General features: G+C 40.7%; 2 protein-coding genes across 3 annotated transcripts in view; one reads left to right on the top strand and one right to left on the bottom strand.

Annotated features, from left to right (window-relative positions):
* abl1 (c-abl oncogene 1, non-receptor tyrosine kinase) overlaps window positions 1-6,896 on the top strand; it is a 66,916-nt gene extending 60,020 nt beyond the window's left edge. For both annotated transcript variants that reach the window (XM_057819564.1, XM_057819565.1), the window contains one exon: window positions 162-6,896. In XM_057819564.1, coding sequence (XP_057675547.1) covers window positions 162-1,738 — 1,577 coding nt within the window. In that variant the 3' untranslated portion in view covers window positions 1,739-6,896. The remainder of the gene's footprint in view (window positions 1-161) is intronic.
* Window positions 2,889-20,633, bottom strand: rab14l (RAB14, member RAS oncogene family, like). Its single transcript, XM_057819567.1, has 8 exons — window positions 20,477-20,633; window positions 15,064-15,122; window positions 10,392-10,445; window positions 8,947-9,124; window positions 8,706-8,772; window positions 8,440-8,527; window positions 6,715-6,745; window positions 2,889-6,632 (listed from the first exon to the last, which is right to left on the bottom strand). The coding sequence occupies exons 2-8, from the start codon at window positions 15,113-15,115 to the stop codon at window positions 6,455-6,457; spliced, it is 648 nt and encodes a 215-aa protein (XP_057675550.1). The 5' UTR covers window positions 15,116-15,122; window positions 20,477-20,633; the 3' UTR covers window positions 2,889-6,454.
* Window positions 20,634-24,505: the final 3,872 nt, after the last annotated feature.

Here is a 24,505-nt window from a genome sequence, read left to right as displayed (position 1 = left end):
TTACTTTGGCTACTTCCCACATTCCAAAAACACGATAAATGTTAGCTTCAGTTTTTTTTTGTGCAAATACTAGTGCTTTGAGATTTTTTGGCTACGTTTTCTCATGAAATGTTTTGTCAGCATGTGTGTGACTGTCACGAATCTTATTTCATCCTCCTCAGACCCCTTGGACCCCGAGATCGCACTTCCCTCCCCGATGCTTCCCAGGAAAGAACGCCCCCTCCTGGACGGCAACCTGAATGAAGATGACCGGCTGCTTCCCAAGGACAAGGACAAAACGCGTGGCGGTTTTCTGAGCCTCATCAAAAAGAAAAAGAAGAACGCTCCGGCGCCTCCTAAGCGCAGCTCCTCTTTCCGCGAGATGGACGTTCACCCTGATCGGCGGGGTGGGTGTATGGACCCTCGGGACGCTGACTGCTTCAACAACGGTGGATCTTTGGCTATTAACGATGCCGCGCACGCAATCGAATCCTCAAAGTTTCTGGCTACAAATAATAACGGCACAAATGGAGCTCCCACTTACCCAGGACCCTTGTTCCCCCGGAAGAAGGGGGCGCCTGCTGTGCCCGCGCCTATGAGCAAGGCAGCCGTCACCCCTCCTGGAGAAGAAGAAGTCATGACGAACTCTAAACGCTTCTTTTGGTCCTCCAGCCTACCGGCTGGGTCAGACGGCACCCAGTGGAGGTCTGTCACTCTCCCAAGGGACTTGGGCCAGAGGCACTTTGACTCTGGTACCTTTGGGGGCAAACCAGCGCTCCCGCGCAAGAGGACGAGCGAGCAGAAAGGGGACGCCGGCTCTCGAAAGGGAACCCTGACTCCACCTCCGCGTCTGCCCAAGAAGGCAGAAGAGTCGCCAGATGATGCGCCGAAAGACGCTGAACCGAGTCCAGGATCCAGTCCTCAGGCTTTAACCCCCAAGGTAGTCAAAAGGCTCGGGCTCCCGGAGAACTCCAAGACGAGCGCTCTGCATGCTGAGCTTCTCAAGCCCAGTGTCTTTCCGGCGTTGGGAGCTGCCGGAGATGAGTGCCGGGCCCGACGCAACAAGCACACCACTGACACCCGAGAGAAAGGGAAGTTCCAGAAGACCAAACCCGCTCCTCCGCCACCCCCTGCCAACGCTAAGACGGGCAAGACCTCCCGCAGTCCCGCTCAAGATCTCCCGTCCCCTTCATCAGAAATCAAAGCTAAAGGGCTCCCGTCCACTCCGGAGCCTCAACACGGAACCACTCCCGGCGAGGGGGCCAAGAAGCTGCCCCCGAGCTGCAACTCCAAACCTCAACCACTCAAAACCTCCGCCTCGGCGAGCGGCTCCCTCGGCGGCGACCCGCAGGGCACGCCCGCCGCCTTCATCCCCCTCGTTAACCCTCGCCGATCGCTTCGCAAGACTGCTCCACGGCAGGCCTCGGAGCGCACGCCCAACTCTGCCGTGACCCTCGAGATGGTCCTGGAGGGCGCCGAGCTTCTCCGCGCAGCCATCGGCCGCAACTCGGAACAGACCGGCAGCCACGGTGCCGTCCTCGAGGCCGGCAAGAACCTGTCCAAGTTCTGCGTCAGCTACGTGGACTCCATCCAGCAAATGCGTAACAAGTTTGCCTTTCGCGAGGCAATCAACAAGCTGGAGAGCAGTCTGCGCGAGCTGCAGATCTGCCCCACTGCGTCCGGGGGCGCCAATGCGCAGCAGGACTTCACCAAACTGCTGTCTTCCGTCAAGGAGATCAGTGACATTGTGCAAAGGTAGCGGACCAGGCGCAACATACCTAAGAACTGAAACTTGCCGGCGGTGATGAGGACGCCGTACTCGAAATCATCACTTGTGGCCTTTCCGGAAAGAAACAAATGAATTTGTCAGATACTACAGTTGGTGCAAATTAAGCGAGTACGACACCGTCGTTATGCTTGATATCATTCCTCGTGTACTTTCAGGAAAAAAAAGTGCCTCTTTTCAGAGTGAGGTGCATTTAACTGAGCTCAGAGCAGCCAAATTCAGTTTGTAACGGTCAATCCCTTATGTCAGGGTTTCCCAAACTAAGGGGGCACCCAAATTGGGTCACAGGAAGGGCATTTTGATTTATGTGTTCTTTATTGCAATGTTTGCTCAACCTCTACTGTGTAAAGGCACATATTTTAGGAACACTTCAGGGGACACCGGAAAACAAAAGCATGACAAAAAGTAGTTGCAGTACATCGAGGGTGCAAACGAAGGTATGCAGTTTGGAGTTATCTTTATTCATTCATTTTGTGTGTTATTTCCGTGTCTAGTACTGGGTGATATTATATATTGCCAAAACAATAAATTATTGTCCTAAATTCTTTCTCCCATCAATGTAATATTTTAGAAATTAGCTGTACAGTACTCAACTCCACAGAAATGATGCCAGATGTCCATATACCAACACACAAAGCATGTGATGTATCGCCACACAACACAAACATATGGTTCGAATTACATATGATTAAATACATTGATAGAATGGTTTGAAGCAAAGCAACTCAAAAGTTCCAGAAGACAACATTTTAGCATGTTCTGGCACTCATGGTTATGCTTAGTTTCTCTAATATTAACAAATGGGTTTTTTCCATCATTACCTTGGTTGCCGTTGGTAGAGACCGATCAAATGAAAACTGCCAGGCATCCATCGCCGTCAATGGCTGGGAATGTAAATGAAAGTGAACATAGCAACTACACCTACATTAAGAAACATGCAATTTTTTTTCTTAAAATTTTTTGTCGCATCAAAAAATTAAATTACCGCAAATGGTGGACTATTATAGTGATAAATAATAGCACATACAGTCATGGACAAAATTATTGGCACTCCTGGAATTTTTCCAGAAAATACAGCATTTCTCACAGAAATGAATGCAACTTCAAATGTTTTCAGTATGAATGTGTTCATTTCTTGGGTGTGGATCGGAAAAACACAAAAAAAAAGCCACAATTTTGCACTTCAACTCAATATTTGGGTGCGCATCCTTTAGAATAAATCAGAAAGCAATCGCTTCCAAAATCCATCAACAAGTCTCGTGCACCTCTCTGATGGAATATTGGACCACTTTCCTTTTGCGAACTGTTCCAGGTCTTTCAGATTTGAAGGGTGCCTTCCTGCAACAGGAATTTTGAGATCTCTCCATTGCGTTCAATACGATTTAGATCCGGACTTATTGATGGCCACTTCAGAATTCTCCCTTGCTTTGTCTCCAGCTATTTCTTGGTGCTGTTTGAGGTATTTTTGGGGTCATTGTCCTGTTGGATCATCCATGATCTCTAAAAGAGACCCAATTTTCTGACATTACATCCTACATTGCAGCCCAAAACAGTCGCCATATTTCATGACTCCTTGCACACAGTCAAGGCACCCAGTGCCAGAGGCAGCAAAACTACCCCAAAACATCACTGGACCTCCAGCATGTTTGACTATAGGTACAGTGTTTTCTTTGTAGGCCTCATTCTTTTTTTCTGGCACAAGTCTCCATTTCTCAGTGCTATTTGAGGTATGTTTGGGGTCAATGTCCTGTTGGAACACCCATGACAGGCCCAAAACATTTTGATAGTCTTCATATTTCATGACTCCTTGCACACTGTCAAATGGTCCAAAATTCCATCTGAGGTGCACAAGACTTGTTGATGGTCATAGGAAGCGATTGCTTTCTCTTATTCTAAAGGATGCGCAACCAAATATTGAGTTGAGGTGCCAACAATTTTGTCCAGACCATTTTTTTGCATTCCATGTAAAATTGTGTACATTTTGGCTTTTCTTTTAACCAGTTTTGTTTTTCCAATGCACATCCAAGAAATGAACACATTCATACTGAAAACATTTTTAATAACATTAATTTCTGTGAGAAATGCTGTATTTTCTCTAAAAAATTCCAGGTGTGCCAATAATTTCATCCATGACTGTATTGTGTTAGATGTTTTTCAATATTGCCCAGAACTACACATGGTATTGTGTACAGTATATTCACCTAAATGTCTGAGAGCGAATATTTAGTCCTAAGTGAAAGCGTTTAACTAAATCTTAGTTTTTTTTTTTAGGTTTTAACCTCCTTTATGAATAAACATGGCAGGTAATTTAACCAGCAACCACTAACTGTGGCAATTTAAAAAAGACTGACGTTACTGGTGGTTTTGGTTTTATCCAATCCTTGTCCAAATCTGTAAATTGCTAGTCTTCTATGCCGTATTCAATTCTTCATCCCAGTCTTAGCCCCTTACACCTGTTGTTGGACAAACTACCTGAAAGTAAGTTGATAATAACTCAGTAGAGATCTTCCAACTGTACAACGTTTGCGCCTGATGTAATGTGATGCCCTGCCTTATTGTATTTCGACTAATTTAGAGTCCCTGGATGGAACTGAAAATATTTGGGAAACCCTGACTCGTGAGAAAGTATTTTCCTCCCTTCTGCGGGAATCCCTTTATTTCCTGGTCTTTTTCCACTACGTCGCCATACAGTGACGACAGCCAAGAACAGTAAGTTGAGTGTGTATTTTTATTTTTTTTTTTAATACTTTGTGCCTTAAAGACTGATGTTAAATGGCCATACCAAAAAAAAAAAAAAAATTGTCCTCAGCATGTACTGAGGAACATAGTGGACTCTTGACCGGAATATGTCCATTTATTAAAAGCCATCAGTAGCATCTTCAAGACATCACAAGACTCTACAGTGTTTTTCAGATTGTGTGAAAGTTTTGGTAGTGTGCATCTGAATGAGCAGGTAAGAAATATGTACAGTATTTTTTTTTAGTGTGTGCGTGCAAGAAGTGTCAAGTACGAGTTTTTCATCTCATGCCATACATGATCCTCTAAATTCTAAACTCAATGAAGTGCGACTCAAAACACAGACGAGATGTAGACAGGTTATGTAGAATTTATTTTTTCTTTCTGTCTATGTCTTTTTGTCATTAAAATCAAAATTTAAAAATCATATACACGCAAAAAAAAAAAAAAAATGCTTTTAAACGTTAGCACGGCTCCTTTCAAAAATGTATACATATGTACGTTTATCTTTAGTCGCGGGACAGACAAAAGCAGAAAGTGGTCATTCAGACAGAGGGGTGCTAAAGACCCTTTAAAAAAAAATTAAGACCGTAATGGAGGACTCAAAATAAATACAATTTTGCACATGATTATAAACCTGGCAAAGTTCAGTAGTGTGCAGATGGAAGGTGGGATTAAGTGGATGTGTGTGTGTGTGTCTCCTTGAAATACATTTATTATTAATAATAGAAACTATGTTACAGAATATCCCCCCTCCCCAAGCATCGACTTACAGGCAACCCGCTACTAACAAATCATACTGTACAATGTCCAGATCCAACCCAGCCAGGGCAACACCACAGAGTTAAGATTTATATACACAGCCACCCAATCAGGAGTCACTATAATACACAAAACGGGAAACTTTTCAGCTTGTTAAGGGGTAGCGGGGCAAATGCAGCTGCTGCATGGGGTAATATACAAAGCGGCCTTTTCAGGACCAGTCAAGGTCATGCTGCTTTTGAAACAAGCTGATTTGAGCAAGTCAAATTGCAGGAGTAGATGAATACTAATAAGGCAACAAACAAAATGGTGCTTATGATATGAGGGTGCAAATGCTTTCATTTTAATTTAGTGACATTTATCGAACGGGAGTTCCAACCTCCATAACGTTCGTGAGGTTGTGAATGGTTGTTTGCGAGTGTTACTGATGTGTGAATCCTCATTTTGTCTATACATGTAGCGACTGACCGAAGAGTAGTCAGGTGTACTTTTGATTTTAGAATGGATTTTTAAATATACCCAAGTGTGATGGACCAGCAAAGGCATCTGCCAATGTACATCTTGCAATTGACAACTATTCCAGAGTGTATCCTTCTGCCCAAAAAGTTCATTGAACACTAAATTGTCCATTGGTATCAAAGTGAATGCATGTCTCTATATGCAGTGGCTGACTGGGAACCAGTACAGTGTGTACGGTTTCTCTTGCCAAAGCAAGTTTAGGATTGTTAAAAGTTTAAATCGTCTATGAGAGAATATGTGTAAATGTGCCCTGCCATTGGCTGGCGACTAGTCCAGAGTGTACCCCGCTTCTCTTGCCAAAGGTTAGCTGGGCTAGGCTAATGAGGAGGACGTGCTCAAGAAAAGGGAAAAGCAGTGTTTTTCCCCCGTGACAAATCGAGAGCCAAGTCACACCTTCTTAGAAGAGATCCCTAAAATGGCATCCGCGCCTTCATTGTCCTGAGCCGACAAAACCAGCCCTCCAGTAATAGGGAGCACGGGAAAGGGAATTGGGATAATTTAGGTTTGATTCATAGAAAAGTTATTATTTGGGGCTGTAAAAACAAAAAGATAAATGTAATGAATATGGGGTCGTGAGATGATAGGAACAAAAAGTTGGAGGGTTACATAGGAAGAGAGGCAGGGGTGGTGGTCTTGGCTGGATTTGGTGTGGGAGGGGATGTTGCTTGGTCATTAGCATCCACAGCCTTCTCTCTGAGGTTGTGGTTCGCTGGTTAGCCGGCCACCCTGCGGGGCCGACGGCTTGTGCTGGACGCCCGACTCGGCGGCATTCAGGTCCAGGCTGCCGTCTTGGATGTTCTGGTAGATCTTCTTGGCTGCCTCCAGGAAGGCGTCCTCCACATTTTCACCCCTGAACATGAGATCAAATAGCTTCAGACTAATAGGGCAAGACTGAGGTAAGACGTTTAGTTAATGAGGATGCGCACGCTTACGTTTTTGCACTAGCTTCCAGGAAGAGCAGACCTGACAAAAACACATCAGTCACTCAAAATAGACATCATTCCCCATTGAAATTAATGAAAAATTGAATGCCATTAATCCATAACCCCCAAAAACTTAATTGTTGCTGAAACACCACTCTATTGAACTGTACTGCTTGAAAAAAAAAAAAATCCTTTGAGTAAGCCCAACCCAAAGGAAAGCAAAGCTGCAGTCTGCAGTGAGGTTTTCATATTTCTGAAACCCCACATGTAGACTTCATAATGATATTGACAGGTCAGATTCGACCTTCAGTGTGTCATGCCTTCAAGTAGAGGGCCACCCCACAATCCGCTTCAGTTATTTGCAGTCGGTTGCACCGACACATGCAGCGATCCAACGCCGGATTAATGTTGAAAACGTACGAAAGCTGTACTGCATACAAACAGGAAGGGTTGTCTCAAAAGTGATTTGTTCGAGGATTCAAGGTACTTATTATATTTTTCGTACAATGCATGCATTTTGAAACGTTGTGAAAAAAAAAAAAATGGGAAAAATTAGCCGCTACAGCATTGGCATTATACTTTACAATATTTATGTAAAATAAAATGCTACCAACACTTTTTTTTTTTTTTTTTTTGCTTTTAACTAAGAATCGAGACTTACGTCCATATCTGTAAAGAATTCAACGGAAAAAAGCTCTTTGTTTACATATGGTGGCTGCAAATTTCCTTACTGACTTGCTTCATAGTTCACAATATTTACATAAAATAAATACTACCTCCACGTTTTTTTTTTGTTTTTTTTTTATTTTTTTTTTTGCTTTTAACCAAAAATCAACTGTTTTACATCCATATCTATAACGAATTCAGGGATTTAAGCATTTATTCACAAGAATTTAACGGAAAAAAACTCTGTTTACATATGGTGGCTGCAAATTTCCTTACTGACTAGCCTCATAGTTCACAATTACATAAAATAAATGCTACTTGCACTTGTTTTTTTTCTTTTAACCAAGAATTAACTGTTTTACATCCATATCTATAAAGAATTTAGGGAATTAAGCATTTATTCACAAGAATTTTCACCAGAAAAGCTGTTTACATATGGCGGCCGCCACATTATCTGACAGACTAGCATCTTACTTCAATATATTTACGTAAAATAAATGCTACCTGCACTGTTTTCGTGCTTTTAACCAAGAATCAAGACTGTTTACGTCCATATCTATAACGAATTCAGGGATTCAAGCATTTATTCACAAGAATTTTCAACTAAAAAAGCTTTTTGTGATTCCACTCGGTCAGCTTTGACGGCCACGCCAACAATGCAGGCCCCCTATTAATCGTCCCCTTGTACCATCAATGTCATTATGAAATCTATGCCCCACATGAACTCATTGCCTGCACTAATTTTTGAAGTTTTAAAAACTGCCACCAAGTGCCTGCCCACTTTCTTCCAACGCTCTAGGTCCACCTCTGTCGTCATGGTAACAGCTGTACTGTGATTTTACAAAATGCAGCAGTTTCTCTCAACCCTTTCGATGTGAAATCGCAAACTGCTGATCTCATATCTAAATGGGTCCTTTTTGAAGCTGCTTCCCAGCTTGATATTAACTGTGGAGCGGCATTAGATCAATGGCAGCAAATGACTTTAAACAAGGTTAGTCTACATGCATCAAACACCTCCCACGTTTTAAACTGTGCCTTTCACACCATGTTTGCTCCACTCAAACTCACCGTTCTCTTCAGCAAACTGTTTGGCTTCCTCATACGTGACGTCCCGTTGGGCTTCCAAGTCTGCTTTGTTTCCTATGAGAATGATAACCTGAAGAAAGAAATTTAAAATACATACATGAACCAACACGCTGTGTTTCTTTTTCACACTTGTTAGAATTCATTCAAAATGACACCATCCGATTTGCTGGTGGTATTGCTTTTACCTTTAGATAAAGCATATTTGTAACATTATCATTCCAAACTAAAATCTACTTGTTTCAACGTACCGTGTTGGGATTGGTGAGGTTTCTGGCGTCGGTCAACCAGCTGCTGAGGTGATTGTACGTGCTTCTCCTGTGTCATAAACACATTAACGGCATCAACTAAGGCTGGGTTTACATGGCAGATCTCAACTACGAACTTCACAATAAGCAGAGGTTTGCCAGACAATTCTTTAAAACGAGGCCATGTGCTAGAACTTTTATTGTACCAAGTTTGACACTTTGCTAGGCGTAGTCGCAGACGTACCTTGTGATGTCGTAGACCATCAGCGCTCCCGCCGCGCCACGGTAATACGAGCGAGTGACTGCCCGAAAGCGCTCCTGTCCGGCCGTGTCCCAGATCTGCAGCTTGATTTTCTGGCCGCTCACCTCGATTATCCTCGTGCCGAACTCCACGCCGATGGTGTGGGGGCAGTCTGCCATGACTAGGGAGAGTGAAGAGGAGGGATTAGTTTTTTTTTTGTTTTCCTGCCCAGTTTTGCCCTCTAGGAAAGCATTCTACGATATTCTACTATAAAACTAATAAATAGAAAATCAAGCTCTTTTCATCCTGCTGCGAATTGAGTTTTTAAAAAGTAGCCGTCCAATCCATTTGAACTGGGAGGGTGGCAGAAAATGAACATTCTCTCATTCGCAGCATTTAAGGACGTCAATGGCAGTCACGTTGATTTTTGAGCATTTCCGGGTCACTTCCTGTTCAATAAACCCAAATCAACAGAAAGTGCACCAGGAATGTCCCTAATGGAACAAAAAGTAACCTATGTTCATTCACCCCCTCCCACTCAAAATGAATTGGACATCAATGGCAGTCCATAAATTAACATTGACACTCTTCTAGTGGAAAATGTTGGTAGCGGCATGTGGGTTCCTAAACAGTGACATTTTTAAAACTATATTCCCTCGCCAAGAATCTATAATCTTTTGAGATTCAAAGTATTGTGATGGATCACCTTTTTGATATATTGTTACACCCAGTTTCCAGATATTATCAGGTAGCCAATGATATTGTCAGATAAAACCTTTTTAAAACAATATCAGATAATACTGACATCAGTATTTCATTCTTGGTTTTGGGCCAATATGGCTGTTGCCTTCAAGGTGAATGTAGAAGCCTTCTGCCTTTGCAGAAGGGTGGGTCACCGCTTAGCAAAGATGTTTACGCTTATTGACCATTAGATGTCTCCAATCTAAGATGCTTGGGATTTTTTATGTGAGCAGACCAATAAATGATTGGAAAAAAACTAATATGTCAAGTCCACGACCTCATTTATCTATCGGATTGATATCCATATCAGATTTTTGGAGTTGTACAATATCAGTTAAAAAGTCATCATTGGACAACTCTAGTTACACCCGTAGTGATGATTGCGAGGATAGGAACATTCGGTCAATAAAATGCTAAACTGAAGATGTAATCTCCAATCAGCAGTTTTATCCATTGAGGTGCTATATGTTACTACATCACCAAAGCATCCAAAAGCCTCAAATTGCCACGGCACGTGACTGGAAGCGGGGAGAACGGCATCTGGCGTCTTAATAGCAACCATTGAACGCCAAGCAGAATGAATGGCTGCGGGAGGCGGCAGCTGAGACACAGAAGAGCCTCTCAGTAACGAGCGCACGCTTCCTCTGCCGTTCCCAGGGATTAAAGAAAAATACACCGATGATGAGAAGGAGTCTGAAAGTACTTACATTTCTTTTCTGTGAACTGGTGAAGCAAACATGACTTGCCTACCCCCATGTCGCCTGTAAAAAGTTGAAAATGAGTATTTACTCCAAATCAAATAGCTTTGTTCATCTATCTATGCCAGCGATGAGTAGTGACAGGCTGAACAATTGAAGAAGAACAAAACCCAAAATATCAATACTGCTATATTTGAAATGTGCATCATCTTTAACTGAATTTTAAAACATCCAAAGTCCTCATTCATTGAGCTGCAAATCTTCACTGTCGCAAGGGTGCAATTGCACCTGAATGGGACATATTGTATTTAGTAAGAAAATCATAGTTGGTAAATATTCAGCAATGATAAGTTACATATTTACCGTAATGTTCACACTAAAAGGCGCACTTGACTCCAAGCCACCAACCAGCAAATTTGGCACGAAAACACCTTTTTTTTTTCCCATAGATAAGCTGCAGCTGTCCTCACTGTATTCCAGGATATTTACACCAAAAGATATTAACCGGACACACTTTATTTGACAGCGGCATCATACGATTGTCATAAGACCAAACGACCTACCATGAAGCTTTGAACCAATTGGCTGCAAAGCTATATTGCTTCAAAAAGCTTTATTGGGCTATCACTGCTCCCTTGAGGGAGAGAGTCAACCTCTGCTGTCAACACTGTAGTTGTCCAACATGCCTCCTAGCATGCATTTCAGCGCTACAGATGTAAATAATCAAATTTCATGTTCTGTGCTTCAGTTACTGTTACAGTTGTTTCATTAATTGCTAGTTATAGTATTTGGTAACACTTTATTTGACAGTGGCGTAGGGCTGGGCGATATGGCCTTAAGTACGTATCACGATAAATTGAGCAGATTTACCTCGATAACGATAAATGACGATAAATTCGCCCAAGCAAACTGTTATATAATTTGAAAATTTGAATCAATGCATGAAATACAAATTAACAGTTTCTCGTTAAATTTACCAGCTTTCAATTTAACAATTGAACATGCAGTCTAAAAATTAAGTATTAAAAAAAATCTTGTAAACAATAAGAATTCTTGTGTGAATATTTATAACAGCTTGTATGACTTGAAAAATATCATCACTTGAATTTCATTAAATTCATTCCGCATTGTTATACACTAGATAGTGGCATACGTTTGGATATTTAGAATAGATACAAATACGACACATCCACCCGTCCCCCAGAAATTATACTTAATTAAAAAATAAAATGTTTCACAAACCTTTCTTTTATTCGGCTCAATTATTTACATCTTATGATTTTGGAAATCCTTACAGTATGCAATAAATAATATTCCTGTTCCCAAGCCCTGTGCTTACTGTACTGTAATTTTTACAAAAAATAAATACATAGTTACTCCCCATCATCTAGGACGAGCCACTTACAAGACTACCACTGTTGTGTATTACAAATACTGCTTTGAACACATCTTCACAGACAAAAGCAATGACACAGGCTTAAAGAGGTTAACTTTAATTGTGTAAATCACACTTAATGACGACACGATCTCCTGGTTGAAATAGAGGACATCCACTTAATTCTATTGAAGATATGTAATGCTGAGGCAATTTGTCAACTTTACTTTTAAAAAGAAACGTGCACTGTTTATCCAGTAGATGGGGCTCTTGCAGTGTGTCAAACAGTGATTCAATTTAAGGCAATTGTCTTAAAAGTGGTTCATTGTATCAGAAAGCCTCGGTTTTTCCATCCCTATCTGGAACCCGTCAAGAGTTTACTTAATGTCGGGTGAAAGTTTGGCGAAGCTAACTTAAGCCCGACTTCATCCCGTTTACTTGTAGCGTTAGCCGCTAGCGTTAGCAACTAGCGTTAGCCTACCGGGCTTCTGTTTGATTGGCTTCCTGAAAACCATGTGACTCCAAACGTAAGCACACTGTCTGTTTTCTTAAAGGGGAATGAACATAGCCGAACAACACAGAGTCAAAGCGGGATGAAAAGACTATATTTTCTTCTTTTATTAAATTACCGAATTTACCGACATGGTCAAAATTACGTCGGTCATCGTGAAGAATTTCGGTAACGGTAAATTTTCGGTTTACCGCCCTGCTCTACTGTGTGGCGCCATAGCACTGTCATTAGACAATAATAATTATGACATGACACTGTCTTGAGCATTAATGACTAGAGCTGGGAATCTTTGGGCACCTAACGATTCGATTACGATTACGATTCAGAGGCTCCGATTCGATTATAAAACGATTATTGATGCACCCCCCCTCTTTTTTTTTTTTTTTTATGTTTTGTGCATTAGTTCCAAAATTGTTCAAAAATACTCTCAGGCTAAACCAAACTACTATTTCAGTATCAAGTTAACATATAGCAGTAAACAAATATACAAAAATAACAGTAAATAAAAAACTCCAGTCCCCATTCTGTATCAGCAGCTTTAAACTACATTCAATTAATTTAATGTTGTGAATCAACCGTTAAAGTTGTTAAAATTGCTCCCGTTATTCCATAATTTCCCTTTTGTCTACTTTCGACATGTGAAAGTTTTAAAACTATTTTAAAGATAGATTCAAGTCAATATTTTACCGATTTGGGAGTATTTTAGATAAAAAGTTAATTAGGTTCGCTGGGAAGGTTCGCTACAACAGCCTCGCAGGAAAGTGTACTGCTTTAAGATGGCGGCCGTTTACTAACGCCCTCATCTAGCTTTTTGTAGATGTGCTGCTAACGCTATCAAATCTATAATGCATCTAGTCCTATATAAATGATATCTACCGTAACATTTTGCAGATGTACTTTTGTAGCAGCTTTTCGGCAGCAGTCAGGTATGTTGTTGTGTTTTTTATCTCGTGGCATGAGTTCAGCTAGAGCCGTGAGTTGAGCATTGGCATTACCCGAGGGGCCGGGTAATGAGAAGCATGATGTTTAGCTACTCTCGCTCAGTTCTTCATTGTGCCGAAGACCACGCGGCGCGCTGAGTGTGTTGTACTTTCACTTTACTTGGCATATTTCAATAATCGGAATTTGGATGTTTGTGAATTGTTCTCGAATCTTCCACGGCCGAATCGCGAATAATCTAACAATCGGAAATTTTGCACACCTCTATTAATGACTGCATATAACAGATGTCATTTAGTGTTATCCGGCAAATTATTTCACTTTGAATTGATGTAAAAGATCCAAGCTGGACATAATGAGCATTCATTAATGCCCATGATAATGTCTAGAGATGTCCCGATAGATCGGAATCCCGATCGATCGGGTCCGATCACGTCATTTTCAAAGTATCTGAATCGGCAAAAAAATATCCGCCATGCCTTTTTAAATATATATATATATATTTCAATTAAATCGTTTTCTAACTATATTTAACGTTACAGACATAATATGTTTCACTCTTTCAGAGTCTTTAGTTTAGGCTTAAGGTAGGGTTATCAAATTTATCCTAATAACGGCGGTAATTAATTTTAAAAAAAATTTATCACGTTAAAATATTTAACGCAATTAATGCATGCGCTGCACGACCCACTCAGGCATTGTCGCGCTTAATCTGTAATGGCGCCGTTTTACCTATATAGAGAGATAAAAGGCAGCGTAAAATGAGTAGAGTGAATTTTGGCAGCCTTTGAAGCCTTTTTTTTAATTGGCTAAAACCTTACAATCCCTCTCCCTATGATTAGAAATATCATGGGAAGCAATGTAGGAGCAAGGTAGCAATTGATCTTTATCTTACCACCTTGTGTTTTTTGCAAACGCAGAGAAGATATATATCAATTGGTAGCACTACGCACAGTCGTGGTTCCACTTCCCATCATGCATTTGGGCATGACTACAGTATCATTTACTGAACGCTCAACAAATACACTAGATGGCAATATTTAGTCACAATATACAAAGTCACAAGTCTTTCTATCCGTGGATCCATCTCACAGAAAGAATGTTAATAATGTAAATGCCATCTTGAGGATTTATTGTCATAAACAAATACAGTACTTATGTACTGTATGTTGAATGTATATATTCGTCCGAGTTTTATTCATTTTTTTTCTTAATGCATTGCCAAAATGTATATGATCGGGAAAAATTATCGGGAATGATTGGAATTGAATCGGGAGCAAAAAAAAGCAATCGGATCGGGAAATATCGGGATCGGCAGATACTCACACTAAGACGATCGGATCGGGAGCAAAAAAAAATGATCGGAACAACCCTAATAATGTCATAATTATGACGGTCTTATGACATTCTTTGGAAACTGGTGTCAAATAAAGTGTTACCTATTATCCCAAATGAATCAACAATAATCCGCACTGGACGATAAGCCGCAGGATTAAAAATAAAGGAAAAAAGCGGCTTACAGTACGAAAATTACGGTAACTGTATAACAATTACAGCGTTCACATGTGTATTTTAGACATTACTGGAATTTGCCACTACAAGGTATTATCGCCCAACATGGCAGCTCAAGATCGATGAAGAATGATTGTTTAGTCCAAAATCCACTATGGTAACATAGAGCAGAACACTGCCTCTTGGAAAAATGAATAAATTGGGTTTAGTTGCCCTTTAAAAGTCAGGAAAAGTAGATTAAAGGCATTTAGGGTCAAACATATCTCAAAGCATCCCATGGTTTGTCCGTATTTTATAACAGACCCACTGTATGCTTGTCAATTAGGCTTTTTCATCATACTTACCAATGATGATGTATTTGAAAATGTAGGAGTAGTTGTACGGTGCCGTAGCCATTGTGGCTCTGAAAGAGAAATAACAGAGTGTCTGTTACACAACCTAATTTACTTTAAGCGAAAACGACATTAATATGAACAATACTAGAGGAGCATTACAACTAAGTAAGAGTGTGACAACAAATCGAAAAGGTGATATTGCAATACTTTGTAGCTCAAAAGGTTATTGATATGCTCTCACCATTAATTGATATATCGTTTTACAAAAGTGTCACTGTTTTAAAAATAAAAAAGGTTGCTACCAAAATCATCCAATAGAATAGTGTCGACGTTAGCTCACTGGTTGCCATTGACAGCGCTAGACATCCAGTTCATTTTGACCGGACTGGATTTCCAGTGCTGTCGATGGGCATTTACAGGTCACTTCCTGGTCATTTTAGGTCATTTACAGACTACTACCTGTTGATATTGAGTCATTTCCTTTTCAGTAACCCAAAATCAACAGGAAGTGACCAGTAAATACCCCAAAACGAAAAGGAATTGACAGAAAATCAACAGGTAATGACGTGAAATGTCCCAAAATGAACTCAATGCACGGCATTGGCTGCCACTGACCTCCATAGACGTCCCATCCATTTGAAGTGGGAGGGTGGCAGCGAATGAACGAATGTTCATTCGCTGCCATCCCTCCCACTTCAAATGGATGGGATACTCGTGATAAACTCATTCCAATTCACAGTGTTTATTAATCGTATCGTGAGGTGCCCCGAGGTTCCCATATTTGGTGGAATGAGCACTCTACCTTTGCGCTCATACCACAAAATGGCAATCAATGTTTCTCTTCTCATCGTATCACCTAACCTGAAAATTTTAGTTAAATAAACTAATCCATTATCAAGTTATTGCAAAATTCCTTTTCAGACCTCTGCGACGTTTGGCCTCAAACATATGTTACGAGTTTGATAACAATCTCTTTATTCATTCTTGAATAATCTTGAACAAATACAGATAAAACAAACAGAACCCAATACATAACCTTCGCCTTCCGTAGGTTTCACCCACTGCTGGATAGTTTTATATCTGTTAATGAGTTCATGTTTAGAAAAACACGCAACTCCGTGAATACTTTTCGCGTTTGTCTAACTGTTAAGAACATAAAATGAGTTAATATCAAGTTATATAGAGTGAAAGTGTTTTATAATGACCACCGTAATTTCCCGAATATAAGGCGCACCCGTGTATAATGCGCACCCCAAATTTACTTGTAAAATCTATGGAAAATTATTGTACCCGTTTATAACACGCACCCTAATTTTAGCACCAATAAATAGAAGAATACAAGAAAACAGAGCTCGTGTACAGATACAGAGATGTCATTTTACTGACTGGTGAAACACAGCACAAGCATAGCACATTGGTAGTTCAAAACATTACCGTAAACTGACAATATTTACGGTAATAATATGATTTGACAACTTCTCCAACTTACCAGAATCTAGGAGAAAACAAAACAGATGTGACTTTTCTTTTAAAGGCTGCTGTATAACTTGCTCGTTTCCTCATGATGAATAAATGTTTTTCCATGGATTGATACGGTAAAATGAAAGTGAGAACGTAAGTCGGAAATCCGTGAGAGCTCATCGCTGTCAACACGACAGTAACAAAAGGAATTATTGTTATTTGGGTTTGAGTTTCCCGAGGGACCGATATAGTTGACGGACACAGGAAGTGTGTGTCCTTACATTTGTTATGGTCCGAATTGCGGAGCTGCAATAAATGTCGACTCAAATGAGTTCAAGAAACTAAATTCTGTGCTTTATGAAGAGTGAAAAAAGCAGAATTTAACACAGACGAAATCATTCGGCCGATTAGAGTGAAGTATTACCAAGACAAAATGGTGACGTCACGTACCGTAATGGCGGCAAAGGGTCGCCGCATACGTTTCTTCAACACAACGTGGCCGTGTCAATGAAAAAAAATCGGTTTATAAATATATGTAGTACATATATATTTCTGTCTCCATCCATGTACCCGTTTATAATGCGCACCATGAGTTTACATGTTGATTTTGGGGGAAAAAAGTGCGCGTTATATTCGGGAAATTACGGTATTTTTTTCATGAATGTTTTCTACAATTTTGAGAACATCACAATACAGATTGCGTTCCATTATACAGTGGTATGAAAGTATCAACCTTTTGGAATTTCTCACTTTTCTGCTTAAAATCACCATCAAATGTGATCTGATCTTTGTCAAAATCACACAGATGAAAAAACAGTGCTTTAACTAAAACCACCCAAACATTTATAGGGTTTCATATTTTAATGAGGATAGTAGTATGCAAACAATGACAGAAGGGGGAAAAAATAAGTGAACCATCACATTTAATATTTTGTGCCCCCCCCAGCAATAACTTAAACCAGACGCTTCACGACTAATCTTGACCCATTGTTCTCTACAAAAGTGGTTTAGTTCAGGCACATTCCTGGGATGTCTGGCATGAATCGATGTCTTTAGGTCATGCCACAGCATCTCAATGGGGTTCAAGTCTGGACTTTGACTTGGCCACTCCAGAACGTGCATTTTGTTCTTCTGAAACCATTCTGAAGTAGATTTACTTCTTTGTTTTGGATAATGTCTTGTTGCAGCATCCATCTTCTTTTTAGCTTCAACTGTCTGACGGACGGCCTCAGGATTTCCTGCAAAACACGCTGATAAACTTTTGAATTCATTCTTCCATTAATGATTGCAAGTTGTCCAGGCCCTGAGGCAGCAAAACAGCCCCAAATCATGATGCTCCCTCCACCATGTTTCACGGAGGGGATGAGGTGTTGATATTCGTGAGTTGTTCCATTTTTCCTCCACACGTGACGTTGTGTGTTACTCCCAAACAATTCTGTTTTCATCTATCCACAACATATTTTTTCAAAGCTTCTGTGGAGTCTCCAAGTGCCTTTTTGCAAACATTAAACAAGCAGCAATGTTTATTTTTTTAGAGAGCAGTGGCTTCCTCCGTGGAGTCCTCCCATGAACACCATTCTTGGCCATAGTTTTCATATAGTTGATGTGTGCACAGAGATATTGGACTGTGCCAGTGGTTTCTGTAAGTCTTTAGCAGACACTCTAAGGTTCGTTTTTACCTTTTAGTATTCTGCGCTGAACTCTTGGCGTCATCTTTGGTGGACCTGCCACTCCTTGGGAGAGAAGCAACAGTGCCATACTCTCTTCAGTTGTAGACAACCTCTCCAACTGTCGATTGATGAACATCTAGACTTTTAGGGATGGTTTTGTATCCTTTCCTAGGTTTATATAAATCAACAATCCCTGATCGCAGGTCTTCAGACAGCTCTTGTGACCGAGCCATAATGCACATCAGACAATGCTTCTCATCAATACATTTCTGACCAGGTGTGTGTTTTATAGCGGGCAGGGAAGCTTTAAACCACCCATCAGTGATTGGGCACACACCTGACTTAAAATGTTTGGTAAAAATTGGTTTCAATTGCTTTTAATGTCTCGTTTGGCAGAGGGTTCACTTATTTTTCCCCCTTCTGTCATTGTTTGCATGGCATCCTCATTAAACATGACAACCTATAAATGTTTGGGTGGTTTTAGTTAAATAAAGCACACAGTTTTTACATCTGTGTGATTTAGCTGAAGATCAGATTACATTTGATGGTGATTTAACTTAAGCAGAAATCTGAGAAATTCCAAAAGGTTCATATACGTTTTCATACCACTGTATGACTAATTTTGATTTCAAAATAAATGGCTATTACAGCAACTACAACTAGTGCTTAACATTATGGCCTTCTTTCCACCCGCCTTTTCTCAGCTGCCTCCTGTCACATGACCCTCATGTGGCATTTCGAGCCCCTGTGCGAGTGTGTTCAATGCTCTATTTGATGGGAAAGGAAACACTAATTGTGATTTGCTTGTTATACTTTACAGAGATGTCAAACCCACTGGGGCTATTTTCGAGAAGGGCTTGTTAAGCGTGTGACCAAATGACACGGCTCAGCACATTTTATTTGATCGACACCAGGGACGCACCATCAGTGCCTTTCCTTGTCTCAACAGCTACTTCCCATTGTGGCAAGAGGAAGAGGAGCACTACTTACGGGAACCATGACACATAAACTCTTCGAAGGATGTGACTCCGAGTCAGCAGAATTTTACAGCGCATAGTATTTATAACTATCTCACAAGACGCATTTTCGAACTAGTCTGTGAATCTGCGTCAAAAATCTTGGTTTAGCGATATAAGAAAGGACATTGCTACCATCATACTGTTTTTCCATTTGTCTTATATATATAGAAATTCTGTTTTATGGTGGTAATTACTACATTGCATTGACATACAGAGATGGTTACAGCACCACTGCTGCCAGAACTGTCACAAATCAAATACCTCTTGTATTACAAGACATTAGTACTTTAGTTGTGTTTATTTCAATTTTGTCTGTTTGTAGGTTTTGAAATGTGGACTGCAACAGGCTGCAGTAGGTTGTAGTAGAGGATGTTTTGAGGTAACCAATGGCACATATTATCCTGTTTACGCAGGGGTCAGCATATATACTCTCATGATGGCTTTATTACTGCCTTAACTTGCGCCAAATTCGCCATTAAGTGAGGACTCCCTTTAAATTAAAACTGACAGGAATGTTGACAAATACATAACGTTGACGGGATGTTTTAGAATCTTAAGAAACATCAAATTCAACGTGATGTTCCTTGCCCTCTTTAGATGTTGAAGTCCTGGGAATCCCTCTCACCTTAACGTAGGTATTTTTTTCCCCTACCGGAATCGATTTCTTAACGGGAGATTTTACGTCCAGTAGCTCCGCTCGTTTGGGGAGGTTTTAATTCTCCATTTAAGGCCCAAATTGATGCTTCTCTTGGCAGTCTTGACAGCTAAATTGGCCTTAGCCCGATAGCTGCTATGTGACATCAGCGAGGTTTTACTGCAACAAATACACGTCAGCATCACAGCGCGTCAGTCAATGGCGTTTGTCCGCCCGGAAGGCAGGTTTATTTAAATGACGAAACGTTTGGATTTTTCTTTTTTAAAACACCTGTCACCTGGCTACACATAGCATTAGCATGCTAGGTTGCTACCGTTCAGCTCGCCGGAGCTGGGGGGGGGGTGATTACCCCGATTGACACTTAAACGTCGTGACAGTGTCAACACGTCCACGGGGGTGGTAATAGCAAAGTGACCAGATTATTAGATGAGACTTAGTTTATGTGTGTTATTTTTAAATCGCTAAACTCGCACCAGCTCCCCTGTTGAGCTAGCATCGTTAGCCGGACCTCTGACAACACATCATAGCAAAAAGGCCACGATTGTCACAAAGTGCTTTTTCGCGGGGTCCACCAGCTATTGTCCGTCTGTGTTGGGGGCATGCGTAAAACGACTCACCAGAAAAGAAGCCTTGAGGCCTGGAAGCGAAGCAATTCGGAGGAGTTGTTTTACGGGTTATCCTGGCTCAAGTAGGATCTGCCTATCCAAGATGGCGGCTCGCGGCGGCACAGGGTTTCCTCCGCTGTGTGCAATGGACTAGGTCAGGGGACAAAGAGCATCACTGAAGGAGGAGAATGAGACAACATGACCTCACTTGCACAGGTACACGCTGTCTGTCTTTGCAAATATCTGACAAGGATACCCCATGTAAACACAAAATGCAATTTTAAATGTTAACCAGAGGTTGGTAAAGTATCAAAAAAATATTAAATAAAAGTAGCATCAGGTCTAAATAATACTAGAAACTGCAACTTCTTGAGAAATAAGCAGGGGTGAAAGTGGGCCAGAACGGTCAGGAACGCAGTTCCGGTATAATATACAGGGCCAGAACGCAGTTCCAGTGTAAGATTCAAGGCCAGAATGCTGTACCGGTACACGGTGCTTTATTCCGAAAATATGACGGCAACTGTTAAAAGGCTATGTAAAAAATAATAATAAAAAATAATGCTAAACTGCCAAACATACATTTCATCTCCAAGAAGAAAACAATCTACCAACATCACATTTATATATACAAGTGTTAACAACAAGCATAATAAAGTGCTTGAGTAGCGTAATCCGTTTCCACCAATATTTATTATTTATTTTATTCCACGAACGGCATGGAGGTCTCCCCAGCTGCTGCAGTTTTCTGAGTCTGACGATGATGAGTCATGTCAATGTGCGAATACACGCAGCAAAGCAAAACGCCTGGACTCATTTATCCGTTCAATTGGCTGTCACACTGACATGTGATCAGCAGAGATAGTTAGCTCTGATTGGTTCAAATGTGCATGTTTTCTGGAGCAACAACAACAAAAAAGGTTGAATTGATGCGACAAAAAAGGGCAATGCAACATAAAATGGATCAAATCTTTAAGAGCAACGAAAGACATGAGGAGGCTTACTTATCATATTTAGTTTTATTTGCTCTGATGGGGAGGTTCAGAATATCTGAGCTGTCAATGTGCACTTTGGACTTAAATTCATTTATGTTAGGCTATTTATTCATTTCCTTATGAATTGAAAAAGTCAATGTTTGCGTGATCTTCAAAATATATTCCATTTCACTCTGCATTATATGTCATTTGTACTTACTTTTCTGAATGTATGTCGCTCATATCTTTTTTTTTTTTTTTTTTTTTTTTTTTTAAACAACCAAAAAGTAAATGTTTACATTAACTTCAACTTTAATATACATCCTATGTTCTTCAGTAGTTAAAATTTAGATTTGGCATTTAGTATGTGAGGAAATGAGGGAAAATAAAAATTAGGAGCTGGAGGTTGGGGTTATTGCTGTTTGTGTTGAAAAAAAAAAATACAATTCTGAATGAAAATCAGTTTTTGTATATGTTATAGAAATAACTGCTAAAACAGTTTTCTTTGCATTTCAGTAGTGTAAGACGTTTGGACCCCCCCCCCCCCCCCCCCCCCACACACACACACAAAAAGAGAAAGAAAAAATATGCATAAATAAAATTTCTGGCTCCGTGGCAACCTTCGCGTCGGGGAGTTCCGGCAAGAAATTCTAGCCACTTTCACCCCTGGAAATAACGATGGGGTGTGGTAGCTAGATCTATCAGGTCAATTCCTGTTGATTTGGGGACATTTTGGGGACACGTCCTGTTGATATCAGGTTACTTCCTGTTGATTTGGGGACATTTCGTGGACATGTCCTGTTGATAGGAGTGGGAACCTCTTGGTACCTCACGATACGATAGGATTTGCGATACAAAGCTCACGATAACGATGATCTGACGATATGGCGATACAACGATTATCGATACATTGATCAGGAAATCATTCTAGGATATTCTACAAACAACTAAAAACAGAAAAACAAGCTTCTGCTGTGAATTGGAATGAGTTTATCACTACTAGACGTCCAATCCATTTAAACTGGGAGGGTGGCAGCGAATGAATCCCTCCCACTTCAAACGAATTGAACGTCTATGGCTGTCAGTGGCAGCCAATGCCATGAAATGAGGTAATTTTGGGCCATTTAAGATCATTTACCTGTTGATTTTCAGTTACTTCCTGTTGATTTTGGGGTATTTCATGGGCCACTTCCTGTTTATTTTGAGTTACAGAGCAGAAAGTGACCATGAAATCACCCAAATGAATAGGCAGTGACTCAAACTCAACAGGAAATGTCCTGTAAATGCCCTAAAATGAACAGCAAGTGACCTGTAAATGCCCTGAAAATGGGACAGAATGACTGTGAATGCTCTGGTTTCGAATGAACGAACATTCCCAGTCTGGATTGGGCGTCGAGCACTATCAATCCAGCCTTTGAGTTAACTAAGGGGCTGTTTACATGATGACTCTCCGAGAATACGAAAAATGTCAAATTTGCATTTGCATTTGCGTCTCCATTTGAACAATATCGCGATTCCGCATGAAAACGATGCAGTATTCATGCCAGGCCCTAGGGGGCAGTGCAGATTTACTGAGCGACAGAGAATGATGCACTTTGACCCAACCAAGCTCCCTCAGCCCGGAAAAAAAATATGCCCGCCCACTCGAAGCAATGTCGTTTTTCTTTGCTCAAAAAGGCACAAAAATTGAAACGTTCAACATATTTAATTTTAAAATATTATTAAGACAGTAAATTAAAGTCGACATTCCGCCATATTTGCTGTTTTTAATGTTTAGTAGCACCGCTGCGCACGCCCAATGTGACGTGTACGAGTGCTGACGTTAACGACGCTGTCTCGCGCTGCAGGAGCCTTTGATTGCATGCCGGGGAAGCCCCCCTCAACCCCCCGCAATCGGATTCTTCCACTTTGGAGGTAGGATTCAGAATTTTTCGTCTTCGCCTTCCGTCTTCGTCGACACCATATGCACGCGAGGCGAGTCCGCAACTCAGTCATTGCATCTTTGTGTCGCAGAGTCGCCATGTAAACTGCCCCTGAGACACTATTATGGTGGAAGATTTGGGTAGCAACTTGTTTTTTCCTTTTTATTTATTTTTTTTAGACATTGAAACCTTTTTAAAACAATACCTCGATTCTTGGCAGGAGCATATCGATAACCTTTTGTGATACAAAGTATCACGATACATCACCATTTCGATATTTTGTCACACACCGACCTGTTGACACAGTTCCCTCCATAATTATTGGCACCCCTGGTTAAGATGTGTTTTTTAGCTTCTAATAATTTTTTTAAATTAAAATAATATGGGACCTTAATGGAAAAAAAGAGAAAAATCCAACCTTCAATACAAGTGCAATTATTCACTGGGGAAAAAATCCCTCATAAAGAAATAATTATTTGAGATAAAATAATGTGTGTCACAATTATTAGCACCCCTGGTGTTAATACTTTGTACAACCCCCTTTTGCAAACAAAACAAGGTCTGCGGAATGAGATGGCCATGGGAGGAGCTTGATTTTGTGTCTGGTGAACCATTTCTGTGTAGATTTGGCCATATGTTTAGGGTCATTGCCTTGCTGAAAGACCCAGTGACTACCCATCTTCAGCTTTCGGGCAGAGGGCAACAGATTTTGATTTAAAATGTCCTGGTATTTCAAAGCATTCATGATGCCATGCACCCTAACAAGGTTCCCAGAGCCTTTGGAAGCAAAACAGCTCCACAGCATCACTGACCCACCCCCATACTTCACAGTGGGTATGAGGTGCTTTTCAGCATGCGCATCTTTCGTGGCACGCCAGACCCACTTAGAGTGTTTGTTGCCAAAAAGCTCAATTTTGGTCTCATCTGACCAAACCACACGGTCCCAGTTGAAGCCTGGGACTAATAATTGTGACACACATTATTTGATGTCAAATAATTATTTCTTCATGTGGGATTTTCCCCCACTGAATAAATGCACTTGTATTGAAGGTTGGATTTTACTCTTTTTTTCCATTAAGTTCCCATATTGTTTGAATTTTTTTTTTTTAAAAAACTTAGAAGCTAAAAAACACATCTTAACCAGGGGT

This window comes from Corythoichthys intestinalis, chromosome 17 (assembly GCF_030265065.1).
Source record: "Corythoichthys intestinalis isolate RoL2023-P3 chromosome 17, ASM3026506v1, whole genome shotgun sequence".
Lineage (NCBI taxonomy): Eukaryota > Metazoa > Chordata > Actinopteri > Syngnathiformes > Syngnathidae > Corythoichthys > Corythoichthys intestinalis.
Note: the sequence above shows the minus strand (reverse complement) of the source record. Positions and strands in the feature narration are given on the sequence as shown.

Excerpts from the sequence above, each read along its gene's own strand:
- rab14l (XM_057819567.1), bottom strand. The coding sequence starts at position 15,115 with ATGGCTACGGCACCGTACAACTACTCCTACATTTTCAAATACATCATC. Across the intron at positions 8,773-8,946 it reads ATGGTCTACGACATCACAAG|GAGAAGCACGTACAATCACC; the intron begins GTACGTCTGCGA and ends TTTATGACACAG. Across the intron at positions 6,746-8,439 it reads ACAGTTTGCTGAAGAGAACG|GTCTGCTCTTCCTGGAAGCT; the intron begins GTGAGTTTGAGT and ends TGTTTTTGTCAG.